The sequence below is a fragment of the Melanerpes formicivorus genome, unplaced genomic scaffold (assembly GCF_026170545.1).
Source record: "Melanerpes formicivorus ecotype bairdi unplaced genomic scaffold, bMelFor1.0.p_v2 SCAF_3, whole genome shotgun sequence".
NCBI classification, from domain to species: Eukaryota; Metazoa; Chordata; class Aves; order Piciformes; family Picidae; genus Melanerpes; species Melanerpes formicivorus.
The window spans coordinates 13,804,929-13,825,385 of NW_027142355.1; the positions used below are offsets into that span (position 1 = coordinate 13,804,929).

Here is a 20,457-nt window from a genome sequence, read left to right on the forward strand (position 1 = left end):
TTGGGCCCGCACTTGGATTTCTGTGAATTGAATGTCATGCCGGTTGCCTCCCAAATATAGCACAGTTGCTCCTCAAATGATGTGGAGGGGCATTTGGCTCACCCTTAACTTGCAGGAGAGCACTGATTCTGGAGCAGTCTGAGAGACCTGTCCTATAGGGACTTTGCTACAATGCCAGTCTCCTTGTCACTACCACCAAGCTATGTCACTTGTCCCAGCACTCTTGCATCTTAATAATGTAGTCTTACACACAATGGGAGAGTGTTAGAACCTCTATATAGATTAATCCTCAGCTTCACAGAGAGTGTGTGCTTCTGTGAAAAAGATACTATGGCTACAAACTCTCTGCCAAAGTGATACCTTTTGTCTATCAACATCTCTCAGTTTTGGAAAAGAAAAATCATCCTACACTCCTCCTCAGAAAAAAATCTTTGGTGCTACATGGGAAAAGTAAGCTGCAGGCTCTGGTTTGGCTTCTTCATCATGGCATTCAGCATGGGAGGCATAATCTGACACAATTCCGTTTGCATTGTTCCCTGCTTCATAACACCAGGCAGAACTGTGCCTAGCTTGTGAGTATGTGAATCACCCTTCAAGATACCAGAGCATGAGTGGAAGGCATAGGCTTCCAGCTGTGTTTCCTAGGGGAAAAGACTGTTCCTAGGACTAGGTACTTCATTTTTAAATAATGCAAAATCTAATTGGAAGGTATCTGTTTCTGTCTTAAATTTGTTATCTACTAATCCAGAATGATTGCTTTCCCCAAGATCCCAATGTGAATTGGCTACTGACAGCTGTATTTTCGTGATTGTTTAATAAATATGTTATGTTTGGCATTTTGCTGTCATTCATCTATAACTTTGAAAATGAAAACATGTAGCAGGTAATCACTTTAGAGGTGGCAAACTCAAAATGTGGTCATTTATTTTACACCTGTATTTAACATTAACTCTCCCCTTTAACATCTTACTCAATTCAGATAGTAAATGCAAAACCATCTGGTTTAGTTCTGGAAATTCTGTGGAGACACAGCCTCAGTGAAAGATTTACCAAAGACCTTGACTTGCAGATGAGCTCCTTGTATAAAATTCTGGTTTAGGAAAGTGTTTTCTAAGGAGGTTGTCTCTCAGACTTCAGAAGCAGGAAATGCTTGTATCTACATTAGATGCCTCTCAAGACATGTCAGTAGAAAAGGTCATCTTCTGGCTTCTGAAGGCCCCACTGGGAGAATAATTCATACCCTCTATAGCTCTCCCTTTTGGAGAAGCTGCACAACAAGGTAAAAAGAAAAAGTAATTTAGGAACTGCACTTGTTCTTGGCCATTTATAGACCACCTAAACCAGCATCTTCACATCTCACTCATTTTCCTGTATGCCACCTTATAAAAGAAGCCGAATACGAATTAGCTGATACACCCCTACTAGTGTCTCTGATTATTAATAATTTTCCACATGTGAAGGTCGAAGCCATTTATTTATCTTCTGACTTAACCTAAGATATCCCTTCTACTTGAACCACCTTTTGGAATCTTTCTCTTCTCACAGAAGTTCTTTGCTTGTGACAGTAGGTAGTGCATTGAATAGGGCTAAGCACATTTTGTAAAGTTTACACAATAAAAACAGCTGCTGAGTTACATCTTGAGAGGGACTGAGCATGTCTGGTTCCTCTCCTAGCAGTGCTGTTGGCAGGTACAAAGCATGTCTGGGATTTGAATGCCTGCACTGAGATTCTTAGTCTCAGATATTTTAGGGTATGGTGAATCCAGAAAGTGCAGATGTCTGAGACACACCAGTCTGACGAGTGCACACTGTGAAAAACAAGGGAGAAGGAGTTCAGAGAGATGCTAACAACATCTTTGCGTGTGGCACATTTTAGAGCTGGGGATTGCAGCTGTGACAAACCTTTCAACTTTTCAGCATTCAGTAATGGAATTCAAACATGGAAGCCCTTGATTATTTGGGAAAGTGTTTATAGGGGTTTATACAGAGTGATCTTAACATTTTAACTTGAGATTATTATTTTTTTTAAACACTAGACTTGAAAGTACATTGTTACACTGGTCAGAGGATGTGTGAGAGAGTGCCTGTAGAACAATGTCAGGTTAACCAAAGGCACACTCTGTCCTTGAACCTGTCTGAAGTATATGTAGGACATAGTTTTGTTCTGAGAGCTGCTGTATAGTCAGGTTTGTATTGTATGGATGTTTGGGTGTTTTTTTACGGGGCAAACACTTGGTACGGGAAACAGCTTGCCAAGTGGGAGAGGGGATGGAGGAGAAGGGAGGAGTTTCCTTTCAAGGCAGGTGACTGCAAAAAGGAGTGGAAGCAAGAGCAAGAAATAGCAGTCTTCATCTTCAATTTTGTCAGCTTTTAGTGTTAATTGCATTGCTCCATTTTTGGCATTTTAATGAGTTTTCTATTCACCTTTTCAGTAGGAAATTTTGGGATTTAACCAAAAAGGTCTTTTAAGTATTACTCTGCATGCACTGAAGTTTGTGTACTTAATTATTATGAAATATTCTGAAGACTCTGAACTCTGATATTGAGTTAATGTACCCAGTAGAGGTCCAGTAGATGAGTGGTGGTTATTTTTATTGTAAAAAAAACTAAGTATAACTATTAATAAAACATAAAGATAAAATTATTATAAAATGGTAACATTGGAATTTTTTTTATATTCTCTCTGCAATTCATTGATTATTTTTTTCTGTGCATATTTGAATGAGTTGGGGTTTTTTGTTGTTTAGAATTTATTCTAGTCATTGCAAAGTTGTTCTTTTGTTAAGCTGTAAATCAAAGGCAAAAGAAATTCTCCACAGATGTTGTATGTGTTTGATGTATGAGACACATTTTTGCAGACTACTGCCTGAAACCTAGGGAATTCATTAACTTACAAGCTGCTGCCAGGGAGGGAAGCAGTCACATCTCCCAAGCTGGTTGTGCCTATCCCTTGGCTGGGGGATGTGTTAGGGCAGTCTTTGCCCTCACTTGAATTTGGCTGCTCTGGCAAAAGAATTTCTTCAGACTGAAGGGCTGGTCCTCTTTCTCCCCTGACAGTGTCTGTTATTTAATTAACCTGCTAAAGTCTGTATCTGGCTCTGTTTCCTATTGTGCAGAGATGATGATAGATGAGAGCTGGTGCTCCACATCAGTCCCAGAGATCCCTTCCCACATCACTCAGATCACTAGTTTTAGCACCAACTTCAGAGTGACAAGCCCCTCAGCTTTGTAAAAGAAGCAGTCACCACCTTTAACCCCCAGCAAAGCAAATCACCTTCCTAAATACCTCTCACCCTCCAAGGGACTTCAGGATAGCCTGCAGCAGTGAGCCTGGCCAGCAGTCAAGAGGGCTTCTTTGGAGATATTAATGCCACCCCTCCCAATTAGACAAGTGAGGCAAATAACTTAAAATGGCAGTAGAGTGTGGCAAGAGATGGCCTAACCTCATCTGCGTGTAGTGTCTTACAGTAAAGGAGAGCTGTAGTAGGTATTGACCCAAAAAGGGGCTCTGCCCAGGGAAACCTGAGCTTTCTCTGTGGCCATCCTGACACAACAGGCTTTAGGACTGTTTGGGGATTTAAGCTAAAAAGTGTAACTGCATGAATGATGAAAGACCTTGCGTGTATGCATAAGTGTGAAACTAGAAAGATCCTAAATGAGCAGGAGGTGGTTCTTTGTAAAGATACAGGCATTTTGCCATCATCCACTTCCTCCTGTCATTTGTGAAATGATTACTTAAGCTCACTGTGACTGGATTTCTCCACCCCAAAACTGAAGCTGGTTGAGAATTTAATAGACTTCAAGATAAATAACATCTGTAAGCCTGAGATACAGTCTGTGGTCCTCACCAGTACCTGAATTTTATTTCAGATGCTGCTTTTGATCTTCAAAATGCTAAATGGTTCACTTGTGAGAGAGAGCCTCTCTCCCCACACAGTGCTGCTGGCATGGCCACCCTTGGATAGGCATCAGGTGGAGCAGGGGATTTGCATCAGGAGGAATTCATCCCTCTCCTTTCTGGAAATACCTGCCTTGAAAAATCTTTCCACCTCTGGATGACTGAGGGGTTAAAAGAAATTGCTGGGTTTACATTTCAGAAGAACTGTTGTCAAGTATAGTTGTAGAGGATTCTGAAAGGCAGAGATAGGCTTCATTTCTCTGCTGTTTGAATTGCAACAAAAGAAGAAATACCAGGCACTATAAAGCTTCTGAGATACAGCCACCAAGCTGTAGCTCAGTGACCTTGCTGAGAACAGAGGTGCCTGCTGCCATTTGCTTTTCCTTTTGATCCCATTAGCAATGTTTCAGACCATGTTGCTATTTTCTGAGCTGAAGGTTCAATATTTGAAGTAACCTGGAACAAGGCATTTCCTTCTGATAAGTGCATTCAAAAGAATGGGTTAATGTTTGTCTAATGATGAACTGCAGTGAATTCCAGGTGGAGGGACTAATAGATGACATTTAGATTCACCCATATATTAGACACTGATTTAAAATGAATTTTAAAAAAAAAAAAAATAATCAAAGGAATATGTACTGGTAAAACTGCTGAAGGTTGCTGCTTTTATTTCGGATCAGAAGAAGAGTTTATGAATCCAAAGCTGCTCTGTTTTTTTTCCAGGGAGATGTGTTTGCCTACTGAAAGACAACACCTTTCTGTAAAAGCTTCATTTGGCTTATTAAAACACAGCAGTTTTCCCCTTCAGGTTTTATTTTGGTTTAGGTCTGTAATGGTATAATTCAGGCAATGGAATAACAGTTATTTACAGCAAATACAAATAACATTTTCTTCTGGTGTTGGTTTCTCTGGAGACTAACAGTAGTAAATACAAAGTCAGCCTTGGCTCAAGCAAAGGCCAGCTCCAGCTCTAGTGTTTTCACTGGCATTAATTCTAGTTACTCAGTGGCACACTCTTGGGTTTTTTTTTTGCTTCATGTTGCCATGATCAAACACATGGCAGATGTATTTCTCAGTCTGTTAGCACCTTGCAGTAAGCCATTAACATTTGTCACTGTTTATCTCCCTCATGTCTTTCTCCTAGGAATTATGTCTGATCACCAGTTTGGAAACCAGTTTATGTGCAGCGTGGTTGCATCCCATGTGAGCCATCTCCCGACCACAAACCTCAGTTTTGTTTGGATTGCTCCACCTGCAGGGACGGGTTGTGTCAACTTCATGTACGTATGCATTCAGTGACTATGAGAAGATAACAAACTAGTCTAATCTGTGTCTGTGTGGACCTTACAGGTCAAGGACTCAATCCTGCAAAGTGTGTATGCCAATAAGAAGTAAGAATATGGAGTTTTTTGTGGCTGAAGATTTTCTGTGCATACTAGAACCTTGATGAAACCTGCCAACTGTGTGTTTTTCTGTTGAAAAATGTGTGATTTTTTAAAATTAGTTAAGTTTCTTTCTACAAATAATTTCCTTTGTTGATCAAGTTGTAGCAGCTAAATTTTATTATTTGAGCTGCCAAGGAAAAATATGATATGATATGAGATGAGATGAGATTCCCTGCTCACTGCAGGGCAGGTTGGACTAGATGACCTTTAAAGGTCCCTTCCAGCCCAAATCATTCTATGATTAAAACAGAAAATCTTGACTAGGCTGTTGGAATGATTAATATAAGCACTTAATTTGATCTTTAAAGGGCGGTTTTCAAAGTAGAATATCTCTGAACCATTCAGGAAGGAATGAGGAGGAGATAACAAGGAGACTGGTAGACTTTGAGCACAAGCCCCATGAGGAGAGGCTGAGGGAGCTGGGATTGTTTAGCCTGGAGAAGAGGAGGCTCAGGGGTGACCTCATTGCCCTCTACAACTACCTGAAAGGTGGTTGTAGCCAGGAAGGGGTTGGTCTCTTCTCCCAGGCAACCAGCACCAGGACAAGGGGACACAGTCTCAAGTTGTGCCAGGGGAGGTTTAGACTCAAGGTGAGGAGGAAGTTCTCCACTGAGCGAGTTTGTCATTGGAATGTGCTGCCCAGGGAGGTGCTGGAGTCACTGTCCCTCGAGGTGTTCAAGAGGAGATTGGATGTGGCACTTGGTGCCATGGTCTAGTCATGAGGTCTGTGGTTACAGGTTGGACTCTATGATCCTTGAGGTCTCTTCCAACCTTAGTTATACTGTGATACTGTGATGTGCAGCTTCTCTCATTACTTCTTGCTTATTCTCTTTCTTTCTCAGATTTTTGTTTTTCCTGGTATTCAAGAATAATTGTTTGTCTTAGCTTGCATAGTGACTGTGAGTGTATTTGTTCATGTGAGATGTGACCCCTCAATTGAGAGTTTTGAATTCAGCTTATAAAGAGGCATTTTCACAGAATCAATAAGGTTGGAAAACACCTCAAAGATTATCAAGTCCAACCCGTCACCCAAGACCTCGTGACTACTAAATCATGGCAACAAGTGCCATATCCAATCCCCTCTTGAACACCTCCAACTATGGTGACTCCCATGACTGATTCTTCCCCCCCTGTCCCCATATTTGTTTGTTTGTGGGGTTTTTTTGGTTGGTTGGGGGTTTGTTTCTTTGGAGTGAGTTTGTTTGGTTTTGTTTGTTTTGTTTTGCTCATGTTTGTTGAAGAAGGGCTAACAAACAGCTCATTAGAAATACCAATTCAAGTATGACTGATGATTCTCCATAAAGGAACAAGTTCTATGTGAGTGAGGGCTTGTCTACCTTGATTTCAGTGGAAGGTTTATCACTGGCTTCAGTGGAAACAGGGTTAGGTCAGCACTAACCAGCTTTGGTTCCCTGTTTGTAGGAGTCATGCTTCACCTCTTCAGCAATAGTCCCTCTTCAAAAGCAGGAGTGTTTGCACTGTGTGGCAGACCTCAGGCATGCTAAGGTGGTGCAGAACATGCATGACAGAAATCTGAGGTTATTCTTGACTGTCATTTGCAGCATGCATGTCTGCAATTTGGGTGCAGACATCAAAACTGTCTTGCCTTGCTGTGCTTGAAACTGGCAGGGTTGAGAGGTCTAATCTTGCACTGATCAGCCCACCAGTGCAGCTGCTCCCTGGGCCGAAATGTCTATCAGTTTCAATGGCTTTACAAATTACCTCAGTCCATGGTGTGAGTATGCTCTGTGGATGATACTAGTTTGCCTTTGAGGATGAGCAAAGTGATGCAGTTCTACCAGTCTGGTGTCCTGTAGGATAGACTCAGACAAGTGGAAAGGTTCACATTTTCTGAAGTCAGTGTTGGCTCCAGGATCACAACTGGCTGCAGGACTTCTAAGTGCCTTCCTCAGTTGAAGGAAGTGGAGAAAGAAGAAATATGATTTGCCTCTAATCCTCATCCTCCTCATTTCTTCAGTTGCTCACACTTTTTTGATACAACTATTGTTTCCTCTGCCTACTAAATCACAAGTTGCCAGTAAGCAAAGTTATTTTTCTGTGTTCAGTGTTAGTCTGCCTGCCTTCTGTTCTCTGACTTCAGGATTTTCAGTTTCCTCTACTTTGGTCATCTCCATTTGCTTCTCTATACCAAATAATTAACTTAAACAAGATATTTGATCAGTTTAGACTGTCTAGTTTAAACTTAAACTAAATTAACTTGCTTTTATTTTAATATAAATTTAAAATATTTACAAAAGGTATTTGAATCTATAGACAAGAGTACAACATGGATAAGAGTTTCCTATACTGCTTGTTGCCAACACATTGGTGGTTCAGATCAGCTCATTAGTCTTTGATGTCTCTGGGAATGGATAATAAGGTTATCAATTAGCATGAGCTTTGGTGTGTGATTTTTGCAGCATTGATGCCTCTCCCTGGGCAATACTCAGGAGGAACTGGACAAAGATCAGCAACCAAATCTCCCACAAGCCAGTGCACAGCTAGCTTTTATTAACTGCATGTACTATTGACCTGTGCTGGCTTCTATGGGAGCATGAAGATGGCACAGGGAAATCATAACCCTATAGCTGCCATGAGCAAAATTCACTGCATCTGGGCTTTTTGGTGTGCTCTGCTACACCTCAGTCTTAAAAAAACTTGAAATCCTAAGAAACACAACCTGTGTGGTTATGCTGTCAGTCTGAGGGGAGGTTGTAGACAGACGGAGGTTGGCACCAGCACCAGAGGACACCGTCTCAAGCTGCGCCAGGGGAGGTTTAGGCTGGAGGTTAGGAAGAAATTCTATGCAGAGAGAGTGATTGCCCATTGCAATCAGCTGCCTGGGGTGCTAGTGGAGTCACCATCATTGGAAGTGTTTAGGAGGAGACTTGATAAGGTGCTTGGTTGCATGGTTTAGTTGATTAGGTGGTGTGGGATAATAGGCTGGGTGTGATGATCTTGAAGGTCTCTTCCAACCTGGTCTATTCTATTATGTTCTATTTATTCTATTCTGTCCTCTCCCATAGGTCTGGTACGCCTTAGTAACCAAACAAATGTGACAAAGGAGTTGAGGTATTAAGTTGCTAAGTTTTGTAACAATCAGCAGCCAAGTAAAGCTAATATCAGTAAATTCAGACATTCCCAACCACCAGCCTGCCTGCTACAATATGGTTGTCAATAAACTGTCCAAAGTTTTCCTGGCATAACTTTGGCAGTTTCCAGCTACCAGTCAACCATGCAGCTCCCAGGTGTGGCTAAGGGGGATGGCTCCTGACTATGTTCAGTTTACCAAAACAGCCACTGAAGGACATCCAAACTATTGCTGCTGTTGCAGAAAAGAAGAGATAGTAGTTTTTACTCTCTGAGATGAGGGGAACTAGAATGCTGTGGGGAGCTATGTGGGGCTCAGCTTTGCAGGGTGCTCCTGCAAGGGAGATGGAATTATTCCTGGGGATAGGAGATGCAAGTATGCAGCAACCTGGGGGTTCACACCTTGTGCAGCAGCTTGCCAGAATAGCAGTCAGTTTCTTTCCTTTCCCACTGAAAATTTTCTCATCTCTACAGTTTGAGGTAGTTGAATTACTTCCATGGCACACAGCAGTGTAACTGCTGGGTCAGAACACAGTATTGCCTGGCTGAGCCACACACCCTTCCTTGGCTCAGGGTTTCACGTGGAAAGCGCAGTCTCACCATGACAAGGAGTGGTGAAGAGCCTTTCATTCCATGGGAGAAAGTGGCTGCTTCTACACACAAAAAAAATGTTACAATCATTAATGTGCAAACTGTTGCTTATTCTCTCCTCTCTCTCTCTCTCTTTCTTTTATTTTTTTTTATTTTTTTTCCCTTTTTCTTTTTCCTTTTTTTTTTTTTTTTTTTTTTTTTTGATACTCAAAGTACTTTATTCTGGCTAATAAATAAATATTAAGAAGTTACCCTTTTATAAAATGAACTTCTATGAGAAAGACAGCTGCTGATGACTCTATAGCATATCTCAGTGTAATCCTTCAGTAGTTTTTTGTTTCCATGGATACTTGCAGATGAGTTGATGGAACACAGGTTGAAGTGCTTAATTTATTACAGAATAGTTTCTTAGCAGTACCTTAGGACTGTTTCAAACAAGTGTTGAGAACTGGAGATTCTTAAGCAAACTGCCAAGATCTCTGAATGCTTTTTACCAAACACACACACAGAGTAGTCCTTTGCACTAACAAGTAATTTCTCTGGCTGTACGCAATTTTGTGAAACATTGTCTTAATAATCCTTCAGCTGGGTTCACTGTTTGCCATTTCTGTTCTAAGCTCAGGCTAACCTAGTTAAGGATCAGCCTGTCAGGAGGGATAATAATGGCTGTTAAGCAGGGTGGCAGGCTGCATTACATATTAGTTGGTAAGCCTGTTGTTTTACAGATGGCTTAACTTACTAGTTTGTAAAAGTGATAAAACTGACCTACATTGCAAAAGCATATTGTGTTTTGACTGTAGAATGCTTTAGTTCCAGCTACTGTATTAAGTAGGGTAGGTTGCTATAGAAATTACTTTGGAATATAAGTATTTTCCTTACATAGCCATTTTCGTTATTCATTGAACAGATGCCTTATAATCATTATTGTGTCTATGCTTATATTCACTATAAGCTCTATTAATAGTGGAATGCTCTCTGAGCCTGCAGGCAGTATCTAATATCTCATATAAGAGATGTGACCTATCACAACTGATCTTAAAATTCTACACAGTGAGAAGTCTTTGAAGGTACTGAATACACTAGTTTCTGTTATCTGACACCTAATTAGCACAGTTTATGGTGCACACGAGAATACCTGTGAAGTCAGAGGTAAGAGAAATGTGATTGCTGAGCCAAGGCACGGGCACATCACTTCTAAAGCACGGGCAACTGCTTCTCAGCAGAGTTATTGGAAAAAGGTTAGGACTGAATGCTGAGGCAGACAGCTGAAAACTGAGAGAAACCTTCAAGGAAGGAGAAGATGTGTTTTTCTCTGAGAGTATGGCTTTTCCATAGTCACCTAATGATGCAACTCCTTTCTGGGAAATTTGGAGTACCCTGTTCCAGAACTGGTCTTCTCATGTGTTTAAGCCTGTTTCTGGAAACTGACAACTGTGTTAATGCACAAACTTGAAATATTATGTTGTACAAACAGTGCAGAACACAAAGACTCTGAGAGTTTTGGTTAACTATTAAAAACATTTACAGAAAACTTATGGTAGTAATTGTGGAAATATTGACTACACATCCAAGAAAATTACATGGTTTGCTGTATTAGTCCTCTATCCAGGATGGGAAAGGGCTTATATTATCTCAAGGAAGAACAATCCTCTGGTATACCACTGAGCTAAACTGTCATTTAAGACACGGTTCACAGCTTTTTTATTTTTTTATTTATTTGAAAGAACTACAGAGAGTTATCTTCAAGGTAAGTACACAATTTTGTTTACTCTATATACAGTGATCATGCATACACATATTAAAACTGCAAAGTAAACAGAAAATAGAAAATACCAGAATTAAGGTCCTCTTAGGTCCCTTATACTTAGATGTAATCACTCAGCTCTTAATTATGTAGTCCTATACATTTGTATTCCTCATGATGAAACAGAATTGTACAATGAGATACATTATTGTTTGCCATGATTTGCAGTCTTTGCAGCCAGTTGAAGAGTGTGTCAGAACACACATGGAAACCTCATTGTATAATCAGCCTTGGCTACAGGGTTCTGTGGAGGTCCAGCTCCTTGCTTCAACTGAGCACCACCCTTCTCTTCCTAACCATTACAGTGTTTTAAAGGCAAAAGGGGACATTTCTTACCACTCTTTTCAATGCTGTTTTGGGCTCTGTTTAAGACAAAGGTTGTACAGGCACCAAATAAGATAAAGGTCCTAGTTTACAAACAGGGTAGTTCTGATGTGAGCCCAGTGTTGCAGATTTATTTTTCTATATTGATATAAGTTATGCCTTGTGGAAGAAAAAAAAATCATCAGTAATTGTTTCTTGATGGTGTGCCAGTTTAGTGGAGCTATGAAGAAAAATCACCCCTTTGCTTGGTTTTCCACTTCCCTGGGTAGAGGCATTGTTGTACTGTCAGTCAGCATTATGTGTAACATTCTGGAAATCACAAGCCAATTTTTGATTCAGATCTTGGCTCTGCTCTCATGCCCTATTTTGATGTGCTGCCCAGATTACCTTCTTCATCCTCTGTGTTTGTTAATTTTCCACTGAAATGCAAACACTGTGCACGGGATCATTGTGTCTCTTCTGAGTATGACCCCAGGCAGCATAGACTCCACTGACTGCAGAATTAGATTGAGCTTGTCTATTAGTCTTGTCTGAGTTTCATCTATTTTTGTGGTGCTAAAGTAAACAAAGGTGAGCAGTGAGCAATTTTGGGTGTTTTCAGAGATGTTAGCAGAAATGATAGCACAAAGTGTACTGTGATGGTGAATGTTCAGATGTGTTCAGAGCAAAGGAAGAAAACCATGGAGCAGGATGGAAGTTAGCATCTCATTTTCCACTCTTTGAGGGGATTTCCAGTTGTTTTCAACTGGCAGTGGAATATGTCGATACCTCCAGCTAGGTATTTATGTGCCAACTGTAGCTCCCTTGAGAACTAGTGGGAGTGTAATCTTGTTCCACCGACATCTAGGGCTTGACATTCAGTTCTTCATCCAAGTCTAGGTCTCTGTAGCTCTTCTAGTTTCACAGGACATTGAAAATTATTTTAGATATATTTAGACAGCTGAATCAAGCCCTCAGTCTCCACTGACCAAAATGGATCACTGTGTAGTTCCCATGTAGACTTCTAATAAATAAAAAAGGGCAACTTTGTAAAATCTGTAAAATCTTGGGGTTTTCCCCCATCTCTTCCTGGAGGCAAAGCCTGTTGTCTGATACTCCTACTAAAAGCACACTTTAATGAGAGGAATGTTCAGATTGTAACATTTTCTCCAAGTTTGCAGACAACTGGCCATCTGCTATTTTAGTTCCTCATGCTGTGTGGGTGCAAGAAAAGAAGAACCAAAAAAGCCAAGAAGAATGGGTATGTGAATAGTTATTAAAAATAAAAGCATGAAAATTCTATTGCTAAGTTAGTTGGACTTAATTAAAAATATGAGCAAAATCACAAAATGCTGCTTTCAACAACATTGTGTAATGCCAGAATAGAAACTGCAAGCTGATACAATATTAGGACACTTTCTTTTCTTCATATGACAGAAATTTAATATATTATGTACTTGTAACATACAATAGCAGAAGGCAGCTCAATATAGCTTTTGGCTACTCCGTTAAGATCTTGGCATGATTCCATGTAAGACTGGCACTTCCTGCATGAAGTAAAATGAAATTCAATCGCTTTCTACTAGTATTATCTAAATCATAAAACAATCATGGTGAGAATTACTTCCCTTCTCACAAACATTAATTTGGCCATTTTAGATGCAAAGATTAGATTTTTACTTTCTTCCCTTTCTTTGCAACCTACCCATTATTTTTGTACAAGATCATCAATTCCCAATCCTGCAATACAGTTATCAGTAGTTGTATTTCAAATTCTTTCTAGAACCTTTTTTTATTTCTGAAATTTAACTTCAGGTTTATTTTTTAGAACACATTTTAATTTATCAGCAACTCACATCTTTGTTTCATTCAAAGAGGTGCTTTGTCTTCCTCTTTTCTCAAGATGGCTTAATTTTGAAAACATGACTGGACTATAAAGTGTATTACACACACTCCAATAGTTTGCTTCCATTAGGAGGTTTTCTTGTGTATCAGAGGGATTAAATGAAATATCCGTTGGCTGCTAACAATTAATCGATAGCAAGCCTTTAGCCTTTCAAAATGACATCTCAGAAGAATGCTTCATGAAACAGGCATGAAATAGCTCCTGCGAGTTCTTTTGGAAAGGTTGGTATATGAAGAATAAGCAGTAAATGTACACAGAACCATTCTGCAGAGATAAACATGCAGTGAATAAAAGCGTGAGTACAGGCAAAGGCAGGGGACAATTGCAAGAGATGCTTTAGGAAGCTCAATTTCACTGCTGCAGACCAGCCCGTACAACCAGACACTGTACACATGGAACCCCTTTGTAGCCCTGGAATGTCCCCCCTGGCTGATCATTTCAGTGCCAGCTCTCCAGCAGATAATACAACAAGTGTCCGGTGCATGAATGAGTTTGAGATAAGTGTATCGTTTGTACCTTTCTCTGGGAAGCATTTGACTTCTTGCAAGGGATTATTAGGAAATAACTTTGAGAAGAGCTCAATACTGCAGGATGCTGAGCGCTGGCCTTGATCCAGCAGAGCAATCAGGCGTGTCCATGCTGTCATCAAAGGCCTAGACAACACTTTTTGTATTTTTTAAAATTAATGCCTTCAGATGAATTGTTTGAAATTTTGCTTTGTTTGTGTAGCCAGCCAAGGACACATAAGAATGCTCTGTCTGTATTCTCAGTTCACACAAGTTAACTTTCCCCACCTTACTTATTTGAACTTTAATAATCTATGAAGTATTATGTAGATATGCAGCAATATTCTGCAGACTTCTGTTAGAAATGTAACAAATAGAAAATCTTCTCTTACAGCCTTTTAAATGCCACTCTTAGCTCAGTGTAAGCTGTTTAGCCCAAGTAGTAATGTACACTTAAATTTTCTGTGCAAAACATGCTTATACAGGCAAGCATCTCTTAAGTGCAGAAGAGTTTTAAATGACAACTTTGAAGAAATTAAGAGTAGAAGAAAGTCCATCTCTGTGTATTTCTTTTTCAGTACTTCAGCAGTTTGAGGTCAAATTTTGCCCACATATGACACTAGTTGCAATCAGGAACCAAAACCACATCCCATAAACTCACCCAACTCCTATCATCATTAGTGTTTATGCACAGGATTATAACTGATAGGAACAAATTATACTGCAGAATCCAAAGAGTCATATCCTAAATGTCCTGAAGTACAAAAGATAAACAGCAGAAATGCTTCCAATCAGTATCACAGACCACACTGCAAAGTAGTGAAGATGTTAGGGCCATAATTTGAATGATGGTTGTAACAAGCCAAGAGAGAGAGTATGTATGGGGGGTTTAAGCTGCAGAAAGCCCTTCTAAATCCAGATGTAGGCATTAACTCACATATTTGAGATGGCATGCTTATTTACTAAGTGCAAAGATGGTTAGAAAAAGCCTTTCCTGACTGAGGACAAAAACTGGAATTTTGGTTACTGCCAAGCTCATTTCAACAACCACAATAGTTATTTGGCTTCATACCAAAAAGTGGCAATACAGTACTTACATGTCTATGGATCAAAATGAGATGAAAAATTGCTGTTTCTCATCTCCGAAGCCATTTGCTGCACATTTTATAGGCCTCAAGATGCCTTTTGTAATATGTGATAACAGAGCCAACTGAAGCATCTGCCTGGGAAGAGATTACTTTAATTATGGACTCAATGTCCTATTTTCTGCAAGTGTTCCCCAGAGAATTTCTTACTGCTGGATGAGAGGTGTTATGATGCACATTAAAACCTACAAGTCAAAAAAGGGGTTGTAAAAGTAAGACAAGGACACCCATAAAGTCTGCACTTGTGTATTCAGTGGCTAAAAATATAACCCTGAATTATGTGATGGTAGCTTTTAAATTAATCTAACACCTGTAAAAAACAAATTTCCAATAATGTAGAGAAAAAATTAATATTAGAAAAATTTTATCCTTTTTTCCTAAACCAGTTATCTTCTATAAACTCGACTGATCTATCTATGGAAGTCTTTAAAATACTTATGTTTTGCTTCAATTTTTTTCAACATAGTAGTAACAATTAATATGGAAAATGTAGCAAAGTGGTTTCTTGTTAGCTCCTCTTTTTGTAACATGCAAAGTTTCTTGTCATTAAGAATTCATTTGCCTTCTACTGTAGCATCATTGATCACAATTAACTTACTTGATATTAAAGTGGATGTGCTGTGTGCTGCTACAGAAATTCTGTGTAAATCACCGTTGATTTAGCACAGTTTAATGGCTACTTAAAATATTTGTCTTCCTCTCTTTATCAGCTTGAAGAAAGCCTAGAGATCTTCATTAGCAGCTGTTGTAATGATGAGCTAAAAGTTTTTCTTTACATAAAATACAATGGAAGAGCTGTAAATACGGCTTGAAGATGCTGTGATATTGTGAGCTACTGGGAACTTTCCTAGAAGACTGACAAAATTAAAAGGGAAAATGACACCTCCAAAAGATCATCATCATAGTATCAGTCAGGGTTGGAAGGGACCACAAGGATTATCTAATTCCAACACCCCTGCCATGGGCAGGGACACCCCACGCAAGATCAGGCTGGCCAGAGCCTCAGATACTGAAGTTTAAAAAACCCAATGTTTGAAGTGTATTTAAATCAGATGATTGTAGCATGTAGGAGCACTGCCTCCTGGATCCAATTATTAGAAAGGTTTGTTCTCTAAACATGCTGGAGTGGAATCATTCATAAGTCTCTCTCATCTTCTAAGTCTAACATCAGCTAACTCTAGAGGTTCCTCAGCTTACTACTTTTGTAGTAGTCATCTTTACTGATGCAACACTAAGTCTGGAGAGGTTGTTACATAGTTGGTATTTCCCACTCTGAGCGAAGGTAGTGAGGAGATGTCTTAGCTTAGCAAAAGAAAGAATTCAGCTATCACAGTATCACCAAGGTTGGAAGAGACCTCGAGGATCATTGAGTCCAACCTGTCAACACAGACCTCATGACTAGACCATGGCACCAAGTGCCACATCCAATCTCCTCTTGAACACCTCGAGGGATGGTGACTCCACCACCTCCCCGGGCAGCACATTCCAATGGCTAATGACGCTCTCATTGAAAAGAACTTTCTCCTCACCTCGAGCCTAAACTTCCCCTGGTGCAGCTTGAGACTGTGTCCCCTTGTTCTGGTTGCCTGGGAGAAGAGACCCTTTCCTGGCTACAACCACCTTTCAGGTAGTTGTAGAGGGCAATGAGGTCACCCCTGAGCCTCCTCTTCTCCAGGCTAAACAATCCCAGCTCCCTCAGCCTCTCCTCATAGGGCTTGTGTTCAAGGCCTCTCACCAGCCTTGTTGCCCTTCTCTGGACACGTTCAAGTGTCTCGATGTCCTTCTTAAACTGAGGGGCCCAGAAGTGGACACAGTACTCAAGGTGTAGCTTAACCAATGCAGAGTACAGGGGCACTATGACTTCCCTGCTCCTGCTGGCTACTCTATTCCTAATGCAGGCCAGGGAATTATATCCATATAACCTCCAGCCCCAGGAGGACTTCCTCTGCTAGAGGATTTGAGCATTCTGGGCAGAGGTCTCACATGTCTCTTCATTGTTTTCAACACCATTTCACAAAGCTGAAAGCTGAAATACAGATGGTGGCTTTTCCTGGAGGCATTGCAGGCTAGGAGAAGCTGGAGCTCAGCTCTGTTGTGTATGACATGGGGTGATATCCTGAAGTTTGTGTGCTGGAACAGGTATCTGTGCAGAGATATATGGGCTTCAGTCCCATGAAAGAATGAAGAATTAAAACTCAGATTCCTTGCTGATCTGCTAGGCTGTTCCTTGGGGGGGTTGTTTGTTTTTGTTTGTGGTGGTGTTTGGTTGGTTTTGGTTTTTGTTTCTTTGTTTGGGGGTTTTGTTTGCTTGCGGTTTTGTTTTGTTTGTTTGTTTTTTTCCTGGTCTCCTTCCTCTTTCTCTTAACTGTAAGAAACTGCACAGTGACAGGGTTTAATGGAAGGATTTAGCTTGTAAGTGAGTGGGATGAGCCCTGCTCTGTGAAGGAAGGTCCTTGGGTTAAGGTGGGAACTGAGTCAATATTGATTGTTCCCAGGCTTGCTGCTTTGCCTTTTGGTCTGTTACTGAAAAGATGGAGGAAAGCGCCACTAGCATCCCTAGTTTACTGAACTGATTGATGCCACTTTGCTTGGAGCTGTATTAATGATATGATTAAGAGGTAAATGTGCAGGAACATGGCTGGTCAGACATCAGTGTCCATTCAGGGACTTTGGGAGAGAACCTTTCCTTTCATCAGACTGTGGAAACTGCACGTGCCTGAGTTCATATGCCTGAGAAACTTTCAGTGAGGCTTTCTGATGCATCTGGAGCTGGGCACCCTGGGCTGCTCTCCCAGGGATGTGTGCCCTACATACTACCAGATACATTTGTGGCACTCAGGCTGAAAGCCACGTGAGGTTTCAACCATAATGTCTGCAAGGACAAACATTTCATCTGTGACACTCTACCTTGCCAGCAGCCATGAAATCTGTTTGGGTATTTCCCTGCTTGCCAGGGAGGGCTGACCTTTCCTTTGGGTGAAGCGCTCAGCTTTGGAGCTACTGTCCCTTCGCTCCAGGAGCTGGCCCTGTTTTGTTGGTCACCAATGTTCTTAGCCAGAGCTTTGTGTTTTAAATTGTATGGACAATTAGGTCATCATCCCAATTATCTATGTGCAAATTGTTGTCTTTTTTGTTTCAAGGAGTTTATTTTGGAATGACCTCCATGAAAAAAAAAAAAAAAGGCCAGACCTCTGTTGCTGCTTAACACCATTCTGTGATGCAACAATGCTTTACTCACGTTGTGCTTTGCAGTGGCTTTGTGCAATGGATTTCTTACTCTGTGGAGCCTTTGACTTGCTAGGGGAGGTTTTTTTCCTGTTGTTTTCAGCGAGAGAGTCCCAGAGTTAAGTGAGTAAAGGGGTGCAAAAGGCAGCTTTGCTTCTGAATTGCTCCTTGCACTACTAGCTAATGTTGGCTGTAGCTCACATCCCTACCCTGCTAGTTTAGCTTATCTGCAGCAGACACTGCTGGGAGGTCTCTGCCCATCTGGACAGGAGGCATCAACTATGCTGTGAGGGTTCCTGCATCCTTCACCAGCAGAGATCTACAGCTTGGCTTGCAAGGGGAAGGGATGGAATGATGTCATAGAATAAATAAGGTTGGAAAACACCTCAGAGATATCAAGTCCAACCTATCACCCAGCACCTCATGACTAACTAAACCATGGCTTCAAGTGCCACGTCCAATCCTTTTTTGAACACCTCCAGGGATGGTGACTCCACCACTTCCCTGGGTAGCCCATTCCAATGGCCAATTACTCTTTCTGTGAAGAACTTCTTCCTAACATCCAGCCTAAACCTCCCCTGGCACAGCTGGAGACTGTGTCCTCTTGTTCTGGTGCTGGCTGCCTGGGAGAAGAGACCAGCTTCTGCCTGTCTACAATCTCCTTTCAGGTAGGTGTAGGGAGCAATAAGGTCTCCCCTGAGCCTCCTCTTCTTCAGGCTAGGCAACCTCAGCTCTCTCAGCCTCTCCTCATAGGGCTTGTACTCGAGACCTCTCACCAGCCTCGCTGCCCTTCTCTGGACACATTCCAGCAAGACAACATGTTTCCTAAACTGAGGGGCCCAGAACTGGACACAGGACTCAAGGTGTGGCCTAACCAGTGCTGAGTACAGGGCAGAATGACCTCCCTGCTCCTGCTGGCCACACTGTTCTTGATGCAGGCCAGGATGCCATTGGCCCTGTTGGCCGCCTGGGCACACTGCAGGCTCATGTTCAGCCTACCATCAACCAGCACCCCCAGGTCCCTCTCTGCCTGGCTGCTCTCCAGCCACTCTGACCCCAGCCTGTAGCACTGCATGGGGTTGTTGTGGCCAATGTGCAGAACCCGGCACTTGGATGTGTTCAATCTCATGCCGTTGGATTCTGCCCATCTGTCCAGCCTGTCGAGGTCCCTCTGCAGAGCCTCTCTACCCTCCAGCAGATCAACTCCTGCCCCCAGCTTGGTGTTGTCAGCAAATTTACTGATGATGGACTCAGTGCCCTTATCCAGATCATCAATAGAGATGTTAAAGAGCACAGGGCCCAGCACTGATCCCTGGGGCACACCACTAGTGACTGGCCGCCAGCTGGATGTGGCACCATTCACCACCACTCTCTGGGCTCGGCCATCCAGCCAGTTCCTAACCCCTCGCAGTGTGCTCCCGTCCAAGCCATGGGCTGACAGCTTGGCCAGGGGTTTGCTATGGGGGACAGTGTCAAAGGCCTTGCCAAGGTCCAGGTAGACTACATCCACAGGCCTCCCCACATCCACCAGGTGGGTCACCTGATCATAGAAGGAGATCAGGTTGGTCAGGCAGGACCTGCCCTTCCTAAATCCATGCTGGCTGGGCCTGATCCCTTGGCCATCCTCTAAGTGCTGTGTGGTTGCACTCAAGATGACCTGTTCCATGATCTTGCCTGGCACTGAGGTCAGGCTGACAGGTCTATAATTCCCTGGCTCATCCAACCAGCCCTTCTTGTGGATGGGGACCACGTTGGCCAGCTTCCAGTCTTCTGGGACCGCTCCAGTGAGCCAGGACTGTTGGAAAATGACGGATAGTGGCTTGGCCAGCTCCTCTGCCAGCTCTCTCAGCACCCTAGGATGGATTCCGTCTGGTACCATGGGCTTGTGGGGATCCAAGCGTCTGACGAGAGCTCCAACTACCTGCTCATGGAACATAGGAAAACTATGCAGCTCCCTGGCTCCTTCTGCCAGCTCTGCAGGCCAGCTGTCAGGAAGATGTTCTGTCCTGCTAGTGAAAATTGAGGCAAAGAAGGTATTAAGTACCCCTGCCTTTTCCTCATCCTTTGATACAACATTTCTCTCCATGTCCACCAAGGAGTGGAGGTTGCCCTTCCTCTTGCTATTAATGTATTTCTAGAAGGACTTTTTGTTGTCCTTCACAGCAGAGGCCAGTTTAAGCTCCAAATGTGCTTTTGCCTCCCTGATTTTCTTCCCACATAATTTGGCTACATCCTTAAACTTTCTGTGGGTTGCCTCACCTTTCTTCCAAAGATGATACATCCTCTTTTTTTTTCTTAGTTCTATTAAAAGTTCATTACCCATCCAGGCTGGCTATCTGCCCTGGCAGCTCATCTTCCAGCTCATCTTCCAACTTGTTAAATGCCATCTTGTTGGACTCCACCCATTAGTCCAGCTGGTCAAGGTCCCTCTGGAGAGCCCTTCACCCTCTAACAGATCAACACCTGCACCCAAATTGGTGTCATCTGCAAACTTAACTAATGGTGAACTCAATCCCCTCATCCAGATCATCAATAAAGATATGG

At 42.0% G+C, this 20,457-nt stretch overlaps 1 protein-coding gene across 2 annotated transcripts in view; it reads left to right on the plus strand.

Moving 5' to 3' along the window:
- The window catches only part of RELN (reelin), a 290,574-nt gene that overhangs the window by 73,560 nt on the left and 196,557 nt on the right, over positions 1-20,457 (plus strand). For both annotated transcript variants that reach the window (XM_068167080.1, XM_068167089.1), the window contains exon 3: positions 5,043-5,178. In XM_068167080.1, the coding sequence (XP_068023181.1) occupies positions 5,043-5,178 (136 nt within the window). The remainder of the gene's footprint in view (positions 1-5,042; positions 5,179-20,457) is intronic.